Source organism: Marmota monax, unplaced genomic scaffold (genome assembly GCF_021218885.2).
Source record: "Marmota monax isolate L192 unplaced genomic scaffold, Marmota_monax_Labrador192_F-V1.1 WCK01_AAM20220418_F8-fsc00087, whole genome shotgun sequence".
NCBI classification, from domain to species: domain Eukaryota; kingdom Metazoa; phylum Chordata; class Mammalia; order Rodentia; family Sciuridae; genus Marmota; species Marmota monax.
Window position 1 is genome coordinate 541,736 of NW_026693476.1, and position 23,664 is coordinate 565,399.

General features: G+C 41.0%; 1 protein-coding gene across 9 annotated transcripts in view; it reads right to left on the reverse strand.

The window, feature by feature from the left end:
- Nucleotides 1–18,630, reverse strand: part of Hao2 (hydroxyacid oxidase 2) — a 54,877-nt gene extending 36,247 nt beyond the window's left edge. The window contains exons 1-8 of one of the 9 annotated variants that reach the window (XM_046458190.2): nt 18,555–18,630; nt 12,788–12,841; nt 10,264–10,402; nt 8,263–8,414; nt 6,263–6,546; nt 4,786–4,995; nt 1,262–1,420; nt 850–919 (exon numbers count right to left, since the gene is read on the reverse strand). In XM_046458190.2, coding sequence (XP_046314146.1) covers nt 850–919; nt 1,262–1,420; nt 4,786–4,995; nt 6,263–6,546; nt 8,263–8,414; nt 10,264–10,394 — 1,006 coding nt within the window. In that variant the 5' untranslated portion in view covers nt 10,395–10,402; nt 12,788–12,841; nt 18,555–18,630. Of the gene's footprint in view, nt 1–849; nt 920–1,261; nt 1,421–4,785; nt 4,996–6,262; nt 6,547–8,262; nt 8,415–10,263; nt 10,403–12,787; nt 12,842–18,481 lie in introns of those variants that run through there. The other 8 variants (XM_058583587.1, XM_046458189.2, XM_046458188.2 and 5 more) reach the window with 8 other exon arrangements.
- Nucleotides 18,631–23,664: the final 5,034 nt, after the last annotated feature.

Here is a 23,664-nt window from a genome sequence, read left to right on the forward strand (position 1 = left end):
TTAAAAAAATCATCCTTGTGTACTGTAGATATCTTTGAACTTTATCTAAATTTTGATAAGGTGCAGGATGTTGAAAGCAATTTCTAAGGAGAGACAGACTCAGGGATAGTGTAGGAGGTGGGCTGAGTCCCCCCTACACCAGCTGCTTTTAATGCAAAATTCTGTCAAAGGAAAAAGATCTTTTTTAGCAGAAGATCTTAATTAATATGCAAAATGGGACTATAGTAGAGATTGCATACAGGAATTCAAAAGAGTCTTTTCAGACAAAAAGTGAAAAAAGAAGGGAGAAAGAGAAGCTAGCATGGTGGTGTGGGACTAGAGAGTTGTGGACACGGGTAGACAAAAAGAAGTCCCTAGTAATGCGAAGGCTGAAAGAACTTAATAACAATCAGTGTGATTTTGAACTTCACATTCTTTCCATATCTATGATTTATACACCTTCGCCTCCCAAACGTAATATTAGCAAAATCTATTACCAAAATATTAACCAATGAGAGAATCTTTTTCTAAAAATAGAAACAAATAAAAGGGTTGAGTTTCTGGGTTGATCGAATCGAACACAAACAACAGGCATGGGATCTGTAGACAGCCTGTGAACTGAACACAGAATCAGGAAATTAGAGACAGAGGTGACCCTCTCCAGAAATTGCAATGATCTTGAGGAAAGTTCTGGGTTACCACTGGCAGAGAATAGTGCTTGATCTTTGTGTAGGACAGTTCTTCCCTGTTCTCTCTTCTGGACAGCTAGGAAAGGACTCATTCAAGGGAAAGGCTCTTGCTTCTGTTCTACAGATCTCCCACTTAAAGCCCCAAATCCAGAAAAAAAAAATAATAAAAATAAAAACTTACCTATAAGTGACATGGAAGTGTGGAACTCATTTTTTAAAATGTTTAAAACTTCCGCAACACCATCTTCACCCTGCTCCCAAGACAGAAAGGGCAGAGGCCCCAAAAGAGACTTGAAGGAACATTCTGACCATCTGCTGGGTAGGAACCGTGGATATAGTGAGAACTATGGCAGGGATGTGGAAGAATATCTAGGACATTAGAATTATCTGGGGAAGAAATGAAAGCAATAAGGAAAAGTTAGAGATGAGAGCTCTTGAAAGTTTGTGGCACGCATCAGAGGGCATGTGTAGGAGAGGTGATTATCCTCGGGCACCTCGAAAAGTGGTGAGGGTGGAGGATGAACCACAGAAAAGCATGAAAATGAGCAAGAATCTCTGTATCTTCCCAATGATTCACACTGTGCCACTCTTACCTTATAGGCAAGACCCCAGAGGATTGGTCTCCCAAGAAAAATGCACTTAGCTCCGAGGGCCAGAGCTTTCAACACATCGGTACCAGTTCGGACCCCACCATCGAGGTACACTTCAATTTTCCCTTTTACAGCAGACACCACTTCTGACAGAGCATCAATCTGAAAAGGAGACAGACATGTGACTGCAGGGACTTCTCTTTTGACTTTCAGGGAGTGGGTGGGGGGGTAGGTGCCCTCCACTAGTTTGGCCACCTGGTCCCTAACTCCCTCACAGTTTATCTGAGAAATGGAAAGAAGAATGCAACAGCAGTGTTGTGAAAGTCAAGTGCAAGCCTTCCAAAGACAGAACAAAAGCAGCTTATCACTGTGGCTGCATTTCTCCCCTGAATTTTCTATCTTATCTAATCACTTCATTTCCAGCCACTGAGGCTGACAGGCCTTGACTCTACAAGATGCCCAGGGCCACTCCAGGCTCCTGGCACTTCCAAGTCTATGAGGAGGATGGTAGCAGGCCCCTCAGGATTTTAGCAAGAGGATCCTGGGGAGGGAGTTCGGAACTACCTCAGGGTTCTTGTTCGTGCTTCACTGAGGGATGCCAGAAAAGAGGACTTGAAATTGGGCTCTAGTGGGCCTTCTGTTGCAGAGGAACTCATCAGAATTCTACCTGGCTTGAGACTGAGCAGCCTAATAAACTAGTGAGAAAATTTGTGCTTTAATTTACAAACAGAGGGGTTAATTGAATATATTTTGGACTCACATAGAACAACCAGAGAAAATTCATGTCCAAGTATTATTTGGAATATTTCAATGATGTTGTGAAAAAGAAATAAAAGTATTTGTACAGACAACCCCTCTAGCCATATTGGACAAGGGAATTGACAATAAGTTTGGAAGTCGAAGAGGGAATGAATTTCAGCCAAGGGTACAGTGTGGTTTTTAGAGTTTGTTTTTAATAGGCCAGATCAGGATGTTCATTGGAGACTCCCAAGGACAACAGCTGACTTATCTTGTTCCCTAGAAACACAAGGACATTAGATATGGAACCTCATAGAGGTGGGATCTATATTCAAAATATATCAGGTATTATAGGGCTGGCATCAGCCAGGGGAGAGTAAGGGACTTGCCACAGGCAGAAAACTTATGAGGGCACCAAAAAAAAAAAATCTCAGATAAATGATATTGAAATATTTTAAACAAACAAAGGCAGGATCTGCAGAAAGAAATTGACCAAATGATGCTATATGTACATACAAAATACACCACAGTGAATGTTACCTTCATGTATATCTATGAAGCACTAATTTAAAAATCGATCAATAAATAGAAGAAAGACCAGTAGAGAGAGGAAGGGGAACAAGTAGTAAAAGGAGTAGAGGGAAAGAAAAAGTACTAGGGACCGAAATGGAAAACGTTATATTCCATGCATGTGTTATTATATTAAAATAACTCTCACTATTATGTATAATTATAATGTAATAGTAAAAACATTTAATAAAACAAAAAAAAGGTAAATTCTGATTTGTGAAGATTTATTTGTATAAATAAAATGTTCCTGGATCCAGAGTAAGGATCAAGGTGAAATAAGTGAGACAGGGTTATGTAGATGTGGGGGCAGATCCTGTCTTTATTTAAAATATGGATATCTTGTTCATTGCAGATTCTTTTGCATTGATTTTTCAATTTTTTTAAATAGTGTATTGAAATATTTATCTTACTAAGTCCTTTAGTACCTGCTTAAAGTTTGGAATCCAGGGGAGCATCTCACTAGCCTCACACTACTCTGGATGCTGTCCCTGGATGAACTTGTATTTGAATGATTTAAAAAAAAAAATGGTTGATCAGCATAGTTTGAGGGAGGAATGCTCCTAAATCTCTCTCTGGCTCAGTGTGTTAGCCAGTTCTTGTTCTCTATTGAGGAAGTACAGTGGGATATTAGTTGGTCTCTTTCTACACTCATTAATCAGTCCTCCCAAGGGAGTAGGACTAGCTAAATGGATTAATGAGAGCCTGACACCTATGGTAGCTGCCTCCTACCCTGCTTGCTGCTTGTGGGTGGTAGGCTCTTGCTTTCTGCTTCTATCTGGTAAGCACATTTGGGCAATTCAGGAGACCTGCAAGGATTTTGCATTCTCTGTTCTGTTAATGGCTGGATGTGTGAGAAATAGGCCCTTGGGCATCCTTGCAGGAGCTGGTTGAGAGCTCAATGTGTGCACTGCAGACCCACTTTCTCTTACGGTTATAGGTCAAGAATTGGGAGTATTACTCAGCCATAAATAAGAATGACTTTATGACATTTGCCAGCAAATTGATGCATCTGGAGACTATCATGCTAAGTGAAATAAGCCAGACCCCCAAATCCAAAGGTGAAATGTTTTCTGTGATGTGTGGAAGCTAACCCACAATAAGGGTGGGGGATGAGGGGAAGAAGAGAAGTTCAATAGATTAGACAATGGGGGATGAAGAGAAGAGAGGGGAAATAGGAAAAGGAAAGAAAGTGAAGTGAATCTGACATAATTTTCCCATGTACATATATGAAAACAGCACAGTGAATCCCACCATCATGTACATCCATAAGAATGGGATCATAACTAGAATAAAATATGTGCCATGCTTGTATAATTATATCAAAATGGAAAAGAAGTAACAAAAATATTGACATTAATAACAGAGATGAAATTTGGGTGATTTTTATCTTTTTCTTTTTTCTTATGTGTATTTTATAATTTATGTGCATGTTTTGCTCCCCAAAAGCTTAGGATAAAAAAGCTTCACTTCCCTTTCTTAATACAAGTCAAACAGCAATAAAACAACCTTTTGAAAAAAGATAATATACACATCTCCATGAAAATAAATCAACAACTAATTCCCATTTAAATATTCTTTTTAATATCTAAATATTCTGCCTCCCTTCTCCTTGTTATCTTCTTATAAACCCCATCTATAATGAACATAAGTTCATGGGTTTGGGAAGAAAATTATAGGCTGTTGTAGATTTTAGTAATGAATTCATTGGGGGTGATTTGGGGTTTTAATGTGCAAGACAGTTACTTATTAGCTTAAGTGAGCACTGCCCCTTCCTGGGATGTATCAGATGGGAAAACATGGGGTTATAATCTATGCAGACATGCAGTCTTCAATCTGAATGCTTTACAGTAGGCGGGAAGTTTCATTCCTTTGAAAAATCTCTCTGATTCCACCTCAACCATGTTATCCATGTGAACTAGACAAGTTACTTGACATCTTTTAAATCCAGTATCCCCATCTGTAAAATAAGGATATGCCTGACTTGTAGCACTGTCAAAAGACATAGAGATAATACTTGCAACACTTGTAAAAAAAATAGTCTGGTACAACTAGACTACTGTAATGATTAACAGTCCTTAAGATCATGGGGGCACTAGGGTAAGGGAGAGGGGAAGGGCACCAGATTGCACAGAGGGTTTTGAGGTGGACACACACACACACACACACACACAGCTTCACAGTCACACCTCCTTCCCTCCCTCTGAGATCGTCCTACTTACTGAAGCAGGGACCTCATCAAGCTGCCTCCCACCATGGTTAGAAACAATGATGCCATGGACATTGTGCTCCACTGCTAACTCTGCATCCTCTTTTGTCAAAATCCCTTTGAGGATGATGGGGAGTTGAGTTATACTCTGAATCCAAGAGAGGTTATCCCAGCAGAAAGATGCACTGATGGGAGGCGCCTGGGTACAAGGCACGGAATTTCTCTGTGGGGAATAAAAAGCCAAGTCTTAGTCCTGAACTCCTGTAAGACTGCTTGACGTATTCCAAAGAAGAAGCGCATTTGGAGAGCTGCCGTTTATAAGCTTGAAAAGAAAAAGAAGGAAATCCAAAATGCTTCTGTTTTTCCCAACAAAATTTGTATGAAAGAATTTTTTACTTCAGTTGCTTATTCATTAACCACTGGTTATGTCCTTGATTAATAATTATGCTAAAATATGAGGACACAAAAAAGATTAAAAAAAGATAAGATAAGATCCTTTTACAAAGAATTCAGAGTTTATAATATGAAACCGATAAACAGACATATTTACTGGTCAGTGTGACATTTTATGGTTGAGATATTCACAGGCTAAGACTTAAGCAATAATTCAAGAATCCTAACTCAGGTTATTTCCCAATATTTACAGTTGACTCACTATGAGCATCAAATACCCATAAATCCTAATGTACCTAATTTTTTGATAAAGTTTCCAGAGTACCTGATGGTCAATTTGTGGTTAAGGAGAACTGCTGAGTATCTCGGCTGGGTATCACAGCTGCCCATTGGCTGAAAAGGCTGTCCTTACCACCTCTATGACAGTCAGTCAAGGGATTCCAACTTTACCATGGTATTCCCTCTCTGGAGTACTCCATCCCATTCAAATATAAAATTTTAATGAAGGAAGTGCCCACTTAATTAAGTAGTCACTTCATTCAAAGATTCCAAGCAGATGAGTGTGCAGCACTCTGATGTTCCAGAGTGTGATATTCTAAGTGTGCAGAGATACCGACTCCTTAGTTTTGGCAAGGTGGAGCCTGGGCTAGACTAAACTGGATGGCCAGTCATCTTGACCGTGAACATCCTCTTCAGAGAACTAGTTTATCTATGTGTACTATCTACAATTATCTTCTCCTAAGTATGCCTGGATGTAGAAAACGTTGGATGACATTAATTTACTCTCCTAATCCTGCTAAATTCCTTTCCAGGGATTTCTTATTTCTCAACATCCAGTTCTGGCCTGAATACTGCTGGTGTTCAGAAGTGTTCAAGTTGGGAAGCTCCAGAAGTGAGAATATTGGTCTTGTTTTCTGCTTGTTTACAGAGAATAAATCAGATATTCTTTTTGAACAGCTGCATCCCTAGTGTCTGGCATAGGACAGGCACTCAAAAAAAAAAGTAATTATGGAAAGGAAGATGGGAGGGAAGGAGGAAAGAAGGAAGGAATTTTGGCTTCTGTACTGCCTGCAAGCTGAATCTGATATCTTTCCTACCTCCGTAGGTGACTGAAGATTCTTTAGCTGTAAGCTCTTCATCAGGTCGAACTGATTTCTAATGTCCTCTCGCCTTTTGCCAATTATGGGTGCATCCACTGTGATCACCAAAGCTTTGAAACCCAGGGATTCTACTCTTTGGATAAGCTGTTTGTTTAGCTGCCAGTCTGACTGCACATAGAGTTGGAACCATCGGAGGCCTTGGGGAGCAGAAGCGACAATATCTTCAAGGGTACAGCTGGCAAATGTGCTGGTGATGTAACAGATGCCGGCTGCTTGGGCAGCTGCAAAGCAAAGGACATGACTCAGGTTGGAGAGCACAGGAATTCTGGACTGTTGTGAGAGGCCCTAGGAGTCCACACTGCCCCTGGCCAGCTTGTCCTGGATGTGAAGATAAAACTTGACTTCCTTCTGTTTCCCTGTAGGGCAGGGACTGGAGACAGTTTGATCAGATGGAGAGGCCTAAAGCTGTTCTTGTCCCTCTTCTGTACCATCTGTCTTACAAGTCCTGTGACCTATCATAAAATGTTTCCAGCTAGAGATATCATTTAATCCCCAGAACCATGTTGGATATATTACAGTCTTCAGATAAGAAAGGAGGCTTCTTATGAATTCCCCTTAATGAAGGAAGAGAATTACAGAGGCCAGAGGAAGGGAAACACGATTCTGGTGGAAAAGCCTAAACTGTGGAGTAGAAACATCATGATATCACAAATAGAGGAATACTGGCTCTACTACTGCTTCCTTGCTGTGTGACCTTGAGTCTCATTTACTTTATCCATAAAATAGGGGAAAGAATAATATCTGTCTTTTGTTGGGAGACTAAATAACATACTAGATACGGAAGCATTGTTTAAATTGCAAAGTGACATACTGCACAGATGCCAGTGATAAGGAGGTTGATGGTGACAATGGTGATGATATTGACATCACCACTACCGCAGAATTGAGTATTTCTCACTTCCTACATTCAGTCCTTCAGGGAGCTTCACCAACAGGTTAATGTCACTAATGTTACAAACCATGGCAGAAAATTTGGACTGACCAAAAATTAATACCAATATCTCATGTCAATGGGAGGTACCTCATTCTCAAACCAATACCTTCAACTGTGTAGATTTAATAAACTATTCAAATTCTTATAGGAAATTCATGTTTCAATTCAGCCAGACCTGGCTATGTTACTTTTAGCTCTAGAATACTTGGACTTGTTATCTCTGTATCACGGAGTCAAAGGAAAAGACCCCAAAGAAACTCTGGATAACTAAAAAACAATAACAACAACAACAACAAAAAAAAACCCCAACAGATTCAGCCTAGAGTGAAGATTACAGAATCTTAAGAGAATTTTTATTCCCATCTCTTCTCATTTTTATTATCGATATTAATATTATTATTATTATTGGTATTGGTGGAAGACATGGAAGTTACTAGGAAGGATAAATACACAGAAAAAACAAACTATTTTTTTTTGTTAAAGAAGATGACAAGGTCAATTGAGGAGAAGGGAAATGGAACATTTACACAAGAGAAAACTACGGGGCCTTGTGTTAGAACCTAATGTCATAATTTTCTCTTCACTTAATTCAGACATTCATCATTCAGCCCCATACCTGATCCCTAAAGAGCCAGACAGACCTACTCTTGGGGTCATCCTCAGGATCTACTCATGGAGTATTCCTTTCCCCAAAGATAGTGTGGTTCATCAGGCCAGCACCCTTCTTCTGAGTGACAACTTGGTGGGATCTTAGCACACTCCTCTTTATCTGTGGTCCTCCCTTCACTCTGTTTGCTATTACGAGTGCTGGGTGTTTTCTCAGCATTAGGTAAAAAGACATACCAACAGCTTTAAGCATTCCTTTTCCCACCTTCCAGTCAGATTGATGTCCCTAAGGCCTTTCTATGAGGAGTCCTAAAGCTCCCTGCTGTTGTTCTGAGGAGGCCTCCTGAACACATCTGGCCTTCTGGAAAGGAAGCCTTGAGATGGGGTTAGTTTATACCTCTGGCTGTGCTCACTTCTCCATCGGGCCAGAAAATGCCATGGAAGGCTGTGGGCGAGATGCAAATAGGGGCACTGATCTCTTCCCCTTGGATTGTGGTCCTGGTGTCCACCTCTGACACATCTCGCAGGTACCGGGGACGGAGGCGGATTCTGTGGTAGACAAAAGTTCTATTGGTGTGATTATGCTTCAGCATGATGGGGCCCCCTGATTCCTGGTGCAGGTCTAAGCCAGTCTAGATCCTGTGAATCCTTGGTGAGTTCACTTGACGGATCCTGAGTAAGCAGTGTAGGTCCTGCAGGGGCCTCATCTGATCCCAATGTCCAGTTCCACACAAACCCCACCCTCTCTAAACTGCTAGTGCACTACGCTCCATGCCAGGCCCCGCCTTCTGTTTGCAGAGTCTGTGTCTTTTAAGGGTGCCTGCCTGACTAGGGTCTTCAGTGGTTGGACAACTTGATTGATCCATCATAACAAGGACTAGAAAGGGAAAGAAGAGAGAATTTCCAGGCTCATTTCCTTCTGGGAAAGAAAGAATTCCCTAGAAAGTATGAAGGAGCCACTGAGAGAAGACACATACCAGAAAATAATCATGGCTTTGTTGGAGGATGCTGATTCATTTGATTATTTGACTTAAGTACTACTTTAGAAAAAGGTAGGAGAATTATAAATAAATACACCTGTAAGATATAATTTTAAGTTGAGTGAAGACCGAGCCTCCTAAACTGAGCCTCCCAAACTTTTAGTTTTTCGTGAATTATTATTGTTTCTGTTCAAAAACTTAGAGTTTCTCAAAATACTCATTGGCAAACTTGAGTAAGTGAGTCTCAGTTACTTCATCCGTGAAATAGGAGTCATGATTTAATTTACTAACATTTTTTTGTGAAGACAAACTGAGATGGAGCATTTAAAGTGCCCAGTGTTGTTCCAGCTAAGTATGAAAGTACAGAATAGAATGTTCACTTGGTGTTCCTTTTTGCAGTTTTCTCCTGACTTTTCTATCACAGGGGTTGGCAAACTCTCTTTAAAGAGTCACATGGTAAATATTCTAGAATTTTAGATGGTCTCCATCAGAATTATTCATCTCTGTTCTTAAAGTAAAAAAGTAGCCACAGACAATAGTACATGACTAAGTATGACTGTATTTCAATAAAAACTTCATTTATGGATACTAGGATTTGAAGTTTATATGTAGTCATGTGCCATATAATGATGATTCAGTCAACAATAGACCCCATATATGAGAAAGATCACATAAGATTACATCCCCTAGTGACACTGGATCCATCTTTTATTGTATAAATACACTCTACAATGTTTTCACAATGATGAGATTCTTTAACAGTGCAATCCACAGACTGTATCCCATTTCTAAGTGACACATCTATAAGTTTTACATATCTTCTTCTTTTGGCTTTTTGCCCCAAATGGGTAAAAATGCACAACCATTCCCAGTTTTTTTCCAATACAAACAAAAAATAGGTGGTGAACCAGACTCGGTTTGTAGCTATTGTTGGCTGATCCATGCTCTATCCCCTGTTTTTCAAGTCTACCTATTTTCCCTTAAAACAATCTTCTCTCATCCTGGAGACTTGCTGGGTTTCATATTTTCTCCAAACCCAAATCCACTCTCCTGTCTTACATTTTCTCCTCCAAGATAGAAGTCTATGAGCTCAGAGCATCTAGGCTTCCTGCCCTATGGCTGGTCTTCCTGGGACTCTGTCTTATCTTTTCGGGTTGCAAAATTACTGAAATACAAAGGAAGGATGACTCACTTGTGTTTGTTCTAAGATAAATTCTCTCTCCATCTTCTCTCCAACCCTCTTCCCCCTCTGCCTCTCCTAACCCCCCCTCAAAAAAAATCACCACAACAAAAACCCATATTACTATATCTTGATTATTCCTTCTTCTTCGGAGGCAGAAGCCAGCACTACCAATATCTAAGGAGCTCCCAACCAATGCACTTTAGTTTAACAATAAGAAGAATATGAAAGAACAGACTTTTTAAATGCTGCAATGTTCTCGTCCCGTGTGATGCCTTCATCAGCCACTCCTTCAATAAAATCCCAAGATGACTTGGACAGCCGCTCTCGGGCATGTGCTTTAAAGTCTTTCAAACACACCAATGGCATTTCTGGACCTTCAAAAAAACAAACCGAACCAAACCTCATAAGAGCACTTCAGATGTAAAAGAGAGAGTAAAGGGGGACTGTGGTGTGAAATTGCTGGGGTGCAATATTGGTCTCCCTTGTTCTTTAATTTAAAGGAATTACTGTCCAGGACATGATCTCTAAGCCAGAAGGCAGGGAGCCTCATGTCCATCCCCTACAAAGTGCACACTGCCCTAGATCAAGTTGAGACCCTACCACCTCTTAAGAGATTATTACCAAAAAACTTTTTTATTTTGTTTCTTGCCTCCAGACCCGCTCTCCATCTCATCTCCCTGCAGCTTCCTGAGGTAATCTAAAATGCAAGCCTGTTCATGCCTCTGGTCTTTCAACGCGTCCATATCATAGCACTTGGAGTTTTCCAGGTCCTGCTTCCTAACTGCTTCACTAGACTCATTTCTTGTTGGCTTTTCCCCAAGAAGAAAAATAGGGAATGAACTGGTACTAATGGGAGCTCCCAGGAACCTCAGATATTTGAATTACCTGAGGCTGTGGGTGAAATGGGGGCGGGGGAGGCAGCTGGGGGTTTTTTTTGTTCACTCCTTGACCGGAACATTAAACATATTCCTTTATATCATTAGGACAACAAAATATCATTACCTATCTCTTTGTTATTTTTTATAATGTTGAGGCCAGAAAAAAATGGCATATGTTGCTTCTATTTATTCCCATCCAGTCTGAACCTATAAACCTGGAGCTTGGTACTTCTGATACAATTGTCCCAGAAAGAAGAAAGAGGGCAGAGTTTGAGGTCATTAGTTCATTTTTTTAACAGGAGCAAGGACTGTGGGATCAGTCACTGCTGGCTACTGCAGTGGCTATCGTCAGTCACAGCACATAGAGCTCCTACATGAAAGGATTCCAGAAGGAAAAGCTGAGAAACCCGAAGTTTCAAGCTCCAGCCAACTCCCTTCTGAGCCTAAGACTGCAAGAAAAACTAGAAGGCTTTTAAGTGATTGACTGAAGAAAGGGAAAGGTCCCAGGAACTAGAACTTCAAACGGGAATGGGTTTAGTTCCATTAATGGGCAAGGGGCCAAAGGTCCAGATGTAACAACGTGAGGTGCTGGATATCTTGGCTGAGGTAGAGAAGGAGCAGAACTGGCCTGAGGGTATCCTGAGCTAAGCCCAAACCCAGTAAAGTCAAAAAGAGAAGTAGCCCCGTAACATTAACCCAAGGGGCTGAACAGAAAATTATATGACAGAAAAAAAGAGCCACTGGGATGTGTAGGTTACAGATGGAGGAAAGGATGAGGAATGTGGACCACAGCTGCAGAGCTTTTCATAGGCAGCCTTGTCATTGGGTGGGCAGGAAGCTGTTCTGCTGCTGAATTGAGTCTGACAAAGCACAGCATCTGTACCTCACTTAACTCATTCCTACCCAACCCTTGAAGGATCAATAAACCTTAGTCCAATCAATCATTACATTGATCCAACTATATTTCAATTACACATTTATACTTCTGTGTGCATAAATGAATTAATATAGCAGGCCCGAGAATGCTATTTTTCTAAGTCCTGCCTGCAAGGTTAGACCTTGGCTGGTGTCCATGAACTTGCATCTTAACAGGGTCCCTGATAAGAATGGCTCCTTGCATGCGAACTGTTTGTACAAACAGCATTATTTATGCTGAACACCTGCTTTCCCTCTGGGAGTCTAGGATATTGGTACAGAGTGACCAAATGACCATCTCCCAGCATGAAAGTCTTAGTTTTGAGTCTCTAATGAGCTTTGGTAGACAGCTCTGTACATGCGTTCTTACAACGCAGGAATGGGGGAATTAAGTGCATCCTGCCTAACTCCACTGGGAGTGGACTCTTGGGAGCTTATACCTGGTTTCCTCCAGATTTTGTCCTGTGATCCTTTCCCTTTGCTAAATTTGCTTTCAATCTTTTCACTATAATAAATCAGAGCCTCAACTGTATGCTGAGCCCTGTGAATCCTCCTAGAAAAACATCAACCCTGGGACTCTGAACACACTCTATCCTTAGACTTTAGGATTGTACATGACATTGAGTAAACATTCGTAAATGTCCACTACTGGAATGAATATTTCTCTGTATGTCATCTCTCTGCTTTACTGGATGAGAATTCCCCACACCAAGTTTTAACTCCCGATATCCTGTATATTAAAACCTCACAGATGCTCTCCTGAATATTTCTAGTATAGAAACTACACAAAGCTTATGTATAATCCAGGAGAAATGGCTCAGACTCACTCCAAATTACTTGCCTTGAATAGAGTAAACTATGTCATTTGAAAACTGCTTGGAAATAAGGTTGGAACCCTGCTTAGAAATAAAGCATTAATCCCAACATCCTTATATATAGCAAACACTATTTTATCTGATTTCATACCTTTTATAATCTTTCTTTAGCCTTTCTTCTATCCAGTAGTGTCTCTCAATTTCCCTGTGAAATATTAGAATTAATGGGGTATTAATCTCCCCTGTTTTTCATTTGAAGAGAATGAGGTGTAGGAAATGAATATCTTGTGAAAGATTGGGCAGTAAGTTACTATAGGAGGTGGGGTTCTGGAATCCTGTCTCTTGGTGGCTTCTAAAGATGAAGTTCTCCATTTTCAGTTCAAGAGTGAAAAGCAAACTAGTTGCTCAAATAAATTATGTTATATTGAATTTAAAATCACTTTGTAGATCCAAAAAATATAATTGTGCATTTTTTTGTTGTTATAACATGTGAGCTTAGTAGAGTACTTAGTAGTCTATCATTCTTATTAAAGAAACAATGTCAGACTTAGAGGCAAAAAGAAAGATAATTTGGCTGTTCAAAGCTTTTCCTTAAATTTGGGAGGGAAGAATTTAGCACAGTATGTTTTTGTGTATTTCAGTCTGCACCCGTCCGTACAAGACTAGAAAACACCAGAAATTAAAGAGAAGATTGACGTTATCTCCTAGTTTTCTTGTACTCTCATTTTAGTTCATTTCCATTCCAGTGTTTTTTTCTTCTGTTTGTTTCTACTCCAACTGTCTAAGAGACAGGAGGAAAATGATGAAAGTCTTTATTTTTTTTTAATTTTTTTATTTTTTTTTTTGCACATTGACCAAATAACAGATCCCATTCTAAGAACATTGGTTCATTTTTCCTCTTTTACCTTCTCAGGCTCTTTTTTCTTTTTAATAGCAAAATAAACAACTAGGTACAATTAGCAGACCAGTGACAAGAAAGTGAAAAGGCAGAGACCTTCATTGGTACCTGTTGCTAAACAGTCTAATGTTCAAACTCTTTTCCCTGACACTAGACTCGGACTGGAGCTCATGGGCATCTTAAGGAAGACCTTGCTTTCTTCAGTGTTGCAATCTGACCTGATACAGTTCAGCTACATAAGAAGTTGATTTCTTTTGAATATCTCAAATAATTCATGGGATTAGGAACTCTGCACTCTCATTGTTGGTGTCTGTATGGAAGGGAAATCTCAGGGTGAAGATCTCAGGGCAGGTTGTGGAGACAGGGTGGGCAGGGGGGTGGGGGACAAAAATCTGCCCCTGATGACTCACCTTAAGGTACCTATCTTTGGCACGACCGGATGTGTCCTTCAAGAGCCCTGACACTTTCCTAAAACTCATGCCAAGTTTCTTTGGAATGGCAGAGATAACATCAAGGCTGCATTCTGGGAACAAGGTTGGAGACACTAAACGGCTCAAGGGCTGGCGGAATTTCATCCTACGTGGGATGACTCTTCCTCAGCCTCAAGGATAGTGACTTCAAAGAACAGAGAGTCAGCTGAGTTATCAAAGAGATTACAGCCACAGAAGTTTCTGGTAATGGCTTGGATGCTAGCCGAAGGATCAGGGGCCCAGAGCTGCAGGGACCCTGTGAGCCTTGGTGCAGAAGGCAATCATCCCAGGAATGGAAAAAGCCACTAGAACTGGGGAAGATGAGCACCCAGGGAGATCCCAATGTGGGGAGATGAGGTAAGGGGCAGGACTTGGATTCCCAATAACAAACAGCAAGTGAGTCCTCAGAGTAAAAGTGGAACCAGAATGTTCCTGACACGGGGGTGGCCTGAGGAAACCAAGGATGTGTCTGTCAGGAAGGGAACAAGGGGCCCAGTGTGGGTCTGACAGGCACCATTCCAGTTAGATGCTGCGAGAATTGACTCCTGGTCTCCTCCAGCCCAGGATCAGCTCTGGCCTCTTTCTGAGCCCTCACACTTTGTGAGCCAAGGACCCAGGACCCCTTCCTTCCACAACATGATGGTCATGTCTTTGTTTTATTCTGTTCTGTATAAGAATAATTCTTCCTTGTCAGCCCACTAGCCCTCCACCTCTCTCATCTGCCTGTTTTCCTTCCCAGTACTGAAACGTCTTCTCTTGAACTGTACACATGTTCTATCACGAGGATTGTGATGTTTGGGTTCTTGGGACTAAATCAAACAAATTTGACTCTAGGAGCTTTGTGTGTCATGGGTCAAAAGAGTTTGAGAGGTTCTGGGTCAGGGGACATATTTATGGGAGTCTCATTCTGGAGTGTTGTGACCTAAATTAGGCTGTCCTGCCTCCTCAGGCCATAATGACCACAGATCCTGTCCATCAGCACTGGAAGACAAAACAGTTGCCCTTGATGGAGCTGAGACAGACCTCAGAGAGGAGAGGCATGCCTGAGCTTCGCGGCAGGATTAAGAAACGAGCCCAGGTCTCCTTCCTCCACACTCAGTGCTCTTTCCGAACTGGCTCATTTAGCTTCTCAGCACAGAGCAAAGAATCCTAGAAACTCACTTTATTACACTTGATGCCATCATTCCACCTCCTCCTCCACTCCTGCAGATTCTGCTTAGCCAGTGTCAGCAAAGGAGGCTGCACTTCAAGTGGGACATATTAAATAAACTGGCTTCGTCCACTGGTGTTTGTGACAGCTGCAGGGAGTCTGCTTTGAGGAGAAGGTGACTGACAATAGTTCTATCAGTGGAGGCATTGCTTCTCTCTAAAACTCAGTTCCTTCATATGAAAAGGTATGGGTTTTTGCATATTTCAGTTTAATCCATATTAAATTCAAAGGCACCAGAGGGAGCTGAGGTCCTTCAGATCCTCTCCTGTGCTTCCCATAAACACAAAGGCCTCTGGATAGATGAAGTCATGTGAGCATTCTAGTTCAGCATTTACTTCGTAGCCAAAAAGTGCAAAAGAGGGAAGTGGCACATTATTTAGACATATCTGCTAACAAGTCAGTGCTCACAGCCTGCCTTGGCTCCTTCTCCCCAATCTTATTTTTTTTTTCTTTTTTTTTCAAGCTGTTCTGGCTCTGTGGTGTCACCTTATGGCTCCAGTGGGAATTATTTGACAATTCATCTACCTTCGAGGAGAGGACTAGATTCTCAGAACACCTCTTTTCCCTGCTTCCAGACCTAGTAATCAAAAGCCATCTTCCATAAGAATTCCTCTTCCTCCTTCCTCAGGGGCTCCAAACTATTGGCTGATTTTCTCATTCCTTCTTCCTTCTCCCTAATCTCTTCTATTCCCTTCCCTTGCCCATTTGTAAACCAAAAATAATTCCATTATGGTGGATGAAATCCATGTTACTTAGGCCCTGTGTCAAGAAGCAAAAAAAACAAAAGGTCAAAATATGCTAAAATCACATTAGACCTCACAAAGAACTTCAAAAGCCTTTGAAAATACCCTCAGAGGCATCTAAGAGTCTTTTTCAAAATTTCCAGCGAGCTCTTTCTTTCTCTAATTAAGACTGCTGTTCCTCACCATTAATGTTCATGACAAATAACAGAAACCATTTATTACACAATTTTCAGTTCTCAGTGTTGGTTAATGACTAGCAATATAGTAAGTTTGCTTTATAGTCACTTGCATCGCAAATACGCCAATTTTCTGCTACTTTGTGAACCAAGTGGGTATTTTCAGTCATCTGAGGATACAATCATTATTTTAGTAGCATTCTTTCCATGGCAAAACATGTTCTGAGTTCCAAACAAATGTCTTTCAAGTAGAGTTTTGAAGGCCAGCCATGCTGTACAGTGTGTGTTCTATAGTGGGATAGAGGCAATCAAGGCACACTGGGAGACTGGTACAAGTGTTTACATGGTGTTTTGAAAGGTTGAGGATATCCTTATTCTATTCCGGATAATAGGATAATTTTATTATTCAGATAGCTTTGGAGACAGGCTGAGGGAGCAGTGCAGAAGAGAAGATACTCTTTCACATGCTTTGTGACTTGGCTAATGGCTCACATCTCAGCTTTGCTAGTTACTCACCATATTTCCATGAAAAACTAGTTTCTGAAAGAAGAATATTCACATGAGAATCCTTGTAAGGCTGAACCCTATAGTCATGTAAAGTTTCTAGAACTGTCCCTTATAGTAGGTTGTCAATAAATGGCAGGTCTACTTTCATCATTCCTGTTGACAGGTGCATTTTCATGGCTCTGAAGTGAAAGCTGTTCCAAGATTCTAGGAGTACTGCGATTTAAACCTTATATTCTGTCATTTTTACCCAGTGTCAGATTTGCTTATTAGTTTATCCAACACGGTTCATCAAAGCATGCTCTCAGCCAAGATGGCAGAGGCAGGTACTGCTCTCCCTGGGCTCCCAACACTTCCCAGTTGCTGAAAGATAGACAGGGTTATACTACAGGGTTATATGGGCAGGAATTGGGAGTGACATGCGTTAGTTCTCCACCAAGATTTAGGAGTCAGTATGTGACCTTCTATCTTTTTTCCTACTACAACAAACCAAAGGTCACATCCTCCAGAAGGTACAGCTTTAAGATAACAGTAGCTTGGGTCCCCCAATTGCCACCTGGAAAGGAGTAGCGTGGGACATTAGCCGATATTATATGAACAAGAGAAAAATATCTGTGCATTAACCCACTAAGGTTTTGGGGTCTATTCTTAACTACAACATAGCCTAACTTGGCCTAACTAAAATATCTAGGCATTATACTAAACATTAGAGAGCAAACAAAGAGCCCTATGTCTTCTCAGTCTGTGATATAAAGAAGCCAGACTGCAGCCCTCATGCTCTGCTTGTTAATGTGACTTACAGTATAACAAGAGTGTTTTTCTATGGAGAGTTACTTGGGAATATGGAAATATTTCCCATTGTTTCTCAAATGGTACCACCCAGAAGATGTTCAACTTTATCTGTGTAAGCTCTCCGTTCTCATCTATCTATAGTAGTAGAATATTACTACCTACCTGAGAGAGCTTGTAAGAACCAAATGATCTAGTAAAGACATAATAAGCTGAGTGGTTCAGAGTACAGGCTTTGGGAGCTTTGCCTATTGTTTGGAGGTAGTCGACCATAAAAACCATTTCTCCCTCAGTCCTGTTTTCAGACTGTCCTGTTCCACTCAGTTATCTTTATGCAAACACCACCCTAGCTTTCTATCAATACCACCCTATCTTTATTACTGATCTTATATAGTTCTGCCCAAATTGATCAATAGATTTTCCTTGACCTGATCACAACCCCAAGAGGGTCTTTCACTGCAGGGAATTTGTACCTAATTCCAAGCAAGTGAATATCCCCAAAGAAACACCACCAGTTCAGTTGTTTGAGAAATAATAACTTTGCTTTTTAGAAGCAGTAGCCTTGACATTGTTTTTTTTTTTTTCTATTTGTGGTCAAGAAATAGTAATCAATATATTACCTGAGGGTAGGGGCTATACGTTTTGAATTTTCAGAACCTTTCACGTGAACATATTTTTTTTAAAGAGAAAGAGAGAGAGAATTTTTTTAATATTCATTTTTTAGTTTTTGGCTGACATAACATCTTTGTTTTTATGTGGTGCTGAGGATTGAACGCGGGCCGCAGGCATGCCAGGCGAGCATGCTACCGCTTGAGCCACATCCCCAGCCCCCAATGTGAACATATTTTGACCCATTTGTCCTCCTAACAACACATACAAATATTCCACCATGTGTCTCTTAGACTTAACTTCACTAGACCTGACCTTCTCTGTCTGTATAATGTCAAGGCTTCCTCTGCCAGGGTCATGAGCGTCCCCATTGCCTGCCTCCATGTGAACCTCTTTGTCACAGCTCTTGCCTTGTGGACTCACAGTCAGCTCCCACCGTGACTCACACAAACAGGGCGCTCCTGGCGGCTCCATCTTCTCCCCCAGCTTCAAGCACACTTGGGGAACCCCACAACAAACCTGATCCTGAGGTCTTCGAGGGTTTGGGAAATGTGGTGTTCCCCACACAGCCTGGCTCCCTGCTGGATGTGGTAGGAAACAACAGCTCCCTGCCTATATAGCTCAGGAGTAAAATACAAGCTCAAAGTTAAACATTAATCTTTTAATTAAGCTCTCTGGTAATAAGTAACAAAGCCAGAGTGAGGTTGGATGAAATAAACTTGATTGGCTTTGAGAAATTCACCCCCAAAAGAAGCTCTCCCCCCACTCTCTGTGTGTGTGTGTGTCTCCCCTCATGCAAATCAAACTTTATAAGTAGATAAATGATAGAAAATGTGGGGATTGATGTGCAGAAACAGTTTCCCAGAATGTCAAGTTTGGTCAAACTTCTGAACCAAAAGAAGTTATTTAGTTATAAGATCTTACAAGACTTACAAAGTAAATTCAAGACTCTTGAATTCATTATAAAATTAAACTGCAAAACAAACCAGTTGCTTATTCACTCCCAAACTGTAAGGTGGTCACCTGTTCGTCAACGATGGCTAATGGAAGGGAGTGGGTGATTTTAGAGTTAGAATTATGAAACACCACTGTTTGGAAAGGAAGGGCTAGTCTGGATATGATGTTGGGATGGTGGCAGAGAAGAGAGACTGGAAGCAGTGAGGACCCGGGTTGGGAGTCCCTCAGGGGGCACACGGTGTAGCACCCTTCTTGCCTGAGCAGACAGATTAACGGGGGAGGCAGGGACAACCACTGTTTTCGAGTAGAGACACAATTCAATAATGCAATGTGAAGGCTGAGCAGAGCAAACACAAAAGTACACAGAGAAAACAGAATGGATTAGCTGGTCAATGCCCCAGCTGATTCCCGTCAGGCTTCCCTAAACATTGCTAACTGGCTTCTAATTGGTCCAGTCCTTCCTTTATTCTCCTATCCCAGCTCTTGCCACCTGTCCCTCGTACTGCAAGAGCAGCTAACCTTTATTAAGTGCTCCGATGCCCTAGACACATTGTGGGCATTCTTTTACTTGATCTTGTATTTTACTTGAATCTCACAGCAGGTTCAGTACCTTGCCCAAGGCCTTTCAGCAGTAATGAGCAGATTTCAGTGAACCTAGACTGACCACACAGTGGCACATGGAAACTGTGGGCTGATCTGATGACCAGTGCAGAGGGATCCGTCTCTTAGAATCTGTAGTTAGAGTAAAAAAGAAAAACCTTCCCTCTGATTTTTCACACTTTCTCCACTCAAGGCTCCTTTGCATTTTTTTTTATCATTAAGTGCTACCTGTCCTCTGACCACTTGATGGCGGTATTACCTCAAAAATACTTCCAAAGCTGCCATCTGAATCTGGAGATTCTTTTGGCAAGGCAGGTTTCCTCTTTAGGTTCTGTGCCCATGGTCAGCTCCCACATCACCCAGCCTGTCTACAGCCCCTGGATCTACACTTTCCACAGCACTTTCCAATCCTCAACCACATTACTCTCTTCCAGTTCCCTTTTAGAAGGCAGTTCATAGGAGCATGCCTGAGTTCCCCTCTGTGGCCACCTACTAACCTCCACGTGTTATTTAATTTCTCTGTACCTCATTTCCTCACATCTCTCCTACTGTAATAAGAAATAAATAAGTTAATACATCAAAGTGCCTGTAGTAGAGCTGTAGGAATTCTCATAGGAGATTCACCTGTGCATTCAGGGAAAAAGTTGCAACCCTTTTAAATGGGCCCGGCATTATGCTTAGTACCAGCAGATGCTAATAAATAAAAGTAGTGTTGGTAGCCTCTATGAAGGTAATCAGTAATAAATCAGTAATAAAAATGGATAAATCAGTAGTAGATTAAAAGACATCTCTGCCCTAAAGGGGAGGCTGGTTGGGTACACCTGGCCATGTTGGCAGATTAAGAGAAATCTCTGCATTGGTTGCTGGCGATTGAAAGTTCGGGAGATCAGAAGATATCTCCTCCTGCAGATGTACATCAGGGTAAAGTAACTCCGAAGGGAAATGTATATAATTATCATCATCATCATTCCAGAAACAAGTTGTTTAATTTTATGCTCCAAAATATTGTAACAGTAGACTAAATTAGAAAATTAGATCTGGGTAGGTAAAGAATTGTGGGATTTGCATTTTGACTAATCTTTCTTTCCAGACTTTAGATAGCTAATATGGGCAACAAGGTATCCCCACCAAGCAGAGCCAGTCTCCATCACTGGCAGATATTTCACAATGCACCAATGACTAAGAAAATTGCCCTCAGAATTCCTAGGAACACCCTTGATGGGGGTTCCAGTGGCAGCTTTTTTGGGAACTATTTTCTCCCGTTTTTTTTTTTAGCATTATTGAGCTCAGGGTAGCAACTTACGGCCTTTTCCTGGTGAATTCACTTTGGGATCTGTACACCTAATTAAATATTTTATTTGATCAACATTCCTAATTTAGAATATTTCTAGTGAACACCTTCAGACAATCCTTAAACTGCAGTTATGGGATTCACATGTTAAGGCTTTTGGCTCCTGATCTATCCAACCTGTGACATGAACAGCATGGTTTGCAGACTTCCTAAGGCAACGCATGAACAGGTGACCTTAACTTGTTCCATTTTGTCAGGAATATGATTTGGATTCAATTTTTGATTCAATAATTGTCTTTTTGTAAACTGATAGATTTGTATTACTGAATCACCTTGTCTCATGAATAAAATTATGCAATGTCCATTGCTTTCTGTTTCAAATGTAGCAACAGTTAGCAAATTTTTTTTCTTTGACAAGGAAATAGCTCAAAATGATTATGGTTGTGTGATTGGTTTCATGGATAATCTAGGGATAACTGTTAAAAAATAAATGTAATGCCAGGTGGTGGCACATGCCAGTCATCCTAGGGGCTCAGGAGTATGAGGCAGGAGGATTGTGAGTTCAAAGCCAGTCTCAGCAAAAGCAAGGGGCTAAGCAACTCAGTGAGACCATGTCTCTAAAATACAAAATAGGACTGGGGATGTGGCTCAGTGGTTGAGTGCCCCTGAGTTCAATCCCTAGTACTCTAAGTAAATAAATAAATAAATAGATGTAAATGGACTAAATGTTTATAAGTGTACTCTTCATGTAATTTAAAGTTTGGAAGTTATGTGATAGAGTTAAAACATCTGGATTATTTCTAATTCAATTGAAATACTGAAATATCAATTGCTAAATATAAATTCAAGTATGCTTGACTTCTTAAATTCTATCAAAAGCAACACATTTGGGATCTATTAATAAATGTGTTTGCAGGAATTGTAGGCATGTGGATAAACAGTCTAAAATGGCTTTTTTATGGGTCTTAATTAACAAGCAAGGTTCCTAAGAGCTAAAATTTAATGTATGTACATCTAATGTAAAGAATACAAAAAGAAAGTAAGTTTGTGTTTATGATGAAAAGAATAATCATCTAAATTTGGAGGTTTTGTACCAAATCTAAATTTCAGGAAGGAAATGAGATCCATAGGAACCAGTAAGGAGGATTAAAGAGAATATGAAGGAAGTTATAAGTATGAGACTACTTGGGGATGAGAAAAAATTTTATATGGGAAAAATAGGATTTCTGTCCTTAAGTGGAATGACTAGAAGAAAAATAGGACAAAACTAAAGGTGTAGGCCAGTTCTTAGGGTTTGAGCAAGTGGCAGAAGGTTTGTGAATGAAGGCAACCAGGTCATACGCCAGGTTCTAGAGATCAGTGAACAGAACCGACATGGTTACGGAGCAGCGTACGAGGTTGAGAGCCAAGGAATACGTAGGAATGTGGAAAATGGAACAGGGATGGGGAAAGTTGGTGCAGTGAGATCAGGTGTAGGAAGGGAGCAGACCCCCCATGGAAGAAGAGGACTCTATCTGTGGGAAAGGCAGGTATGAGATCGCTAAGAGATGTGGGCCGCAGAAAAGACATGGGGTAATTCCCCTTGGGTGGAGGCAAAGAAGGAATGAATCACCAGAGAGCTGCAGAAAGACATGAGTGTGGGAGGAAGGAGTGGCTGGTGCCACAGCTAAGCTCATGCCTCTGTCTGGATAGATTTTCTAGCTGCCTTTGATTCCTCCCTGCCTCTCTATAAATTTGCCCCCTCCCACTTGGAAGAAGACATGAAGAGAGCCAAAATGGCGGGTTTCCAAACATTTCCTGTCTCAGAGGGATGGATGACAGACAAGGAAGGGAGGTCTGGTTGCCAGAAAACGTGGCCTGGGCCATTATTAAATTTGTCTATGGTTCAACTCATTGTGGAAAAGAAATCCTATACAACTGGCTTCTTAGAGGAATAAAGACCCCAAACTTACAGGGGATCATAAAGAAACTTGCCTGAATATTGTGTATAATGCCAACAAAATAACATTTAAACAAGGCCACCTGTACCCCCATGAGCAAGGGAAGTACAAGTCTGAACATGCTAGACAGACAGGACTGGAGAGTGGATTTTACAGTCCCAGGGACCCAGGAGGATTTTAATATCTCTTGGTGTTTTGGATACCTTTACTTGGTGGATGGAGGTCTTCTCTTACAGAACAGATGAAGCTAAAGATGTTACAAAAGGACTATAAGGGGAATTATCCTGAGGCTTAGACTCACCTACTTTTATTCCAAAGACACTGGGTGGGGTTTCCCAGGGTCTTGGAGTACAATGGAGATGACATACAGCCTGGAGATCCTAGTCAGACCTCAAAGGGTCAGTTGTATGCATAAGAACACTTTGGTCAAATTGCACCAAGAAGCTCAGGATATGTGGTCAAAACTTTTACTCCCAATGGGAAGCTCAATTGCAGCTGTTCTCGGTCCTTTCTGGGGGGAATCTACCTCTAGAATATACCCTGATTTGGAAGTGGAACTGGTGATAAAACACATAGTCAATCTAAGGTAGGCAATATCTGTCTTAATAGGTATGCCAACTTAAATCTTCCTTCTCTTACAGGGACAAGATTCTACCTCTATGAATCAGGGAACTGGTATATTTAAAAACCTAGGGATCAGAGTTCCTGGTAGGTCCAGCTTTGGACAGGGTCTTATTTAATCTTAGTACTTACTCATCCCTTAAATTTCAAGGCATATCTCCCAGTTTTCATCACACCAGAGTAAACAGGGACCAGGAACAGGAAGACTTAGGTGAGCCCA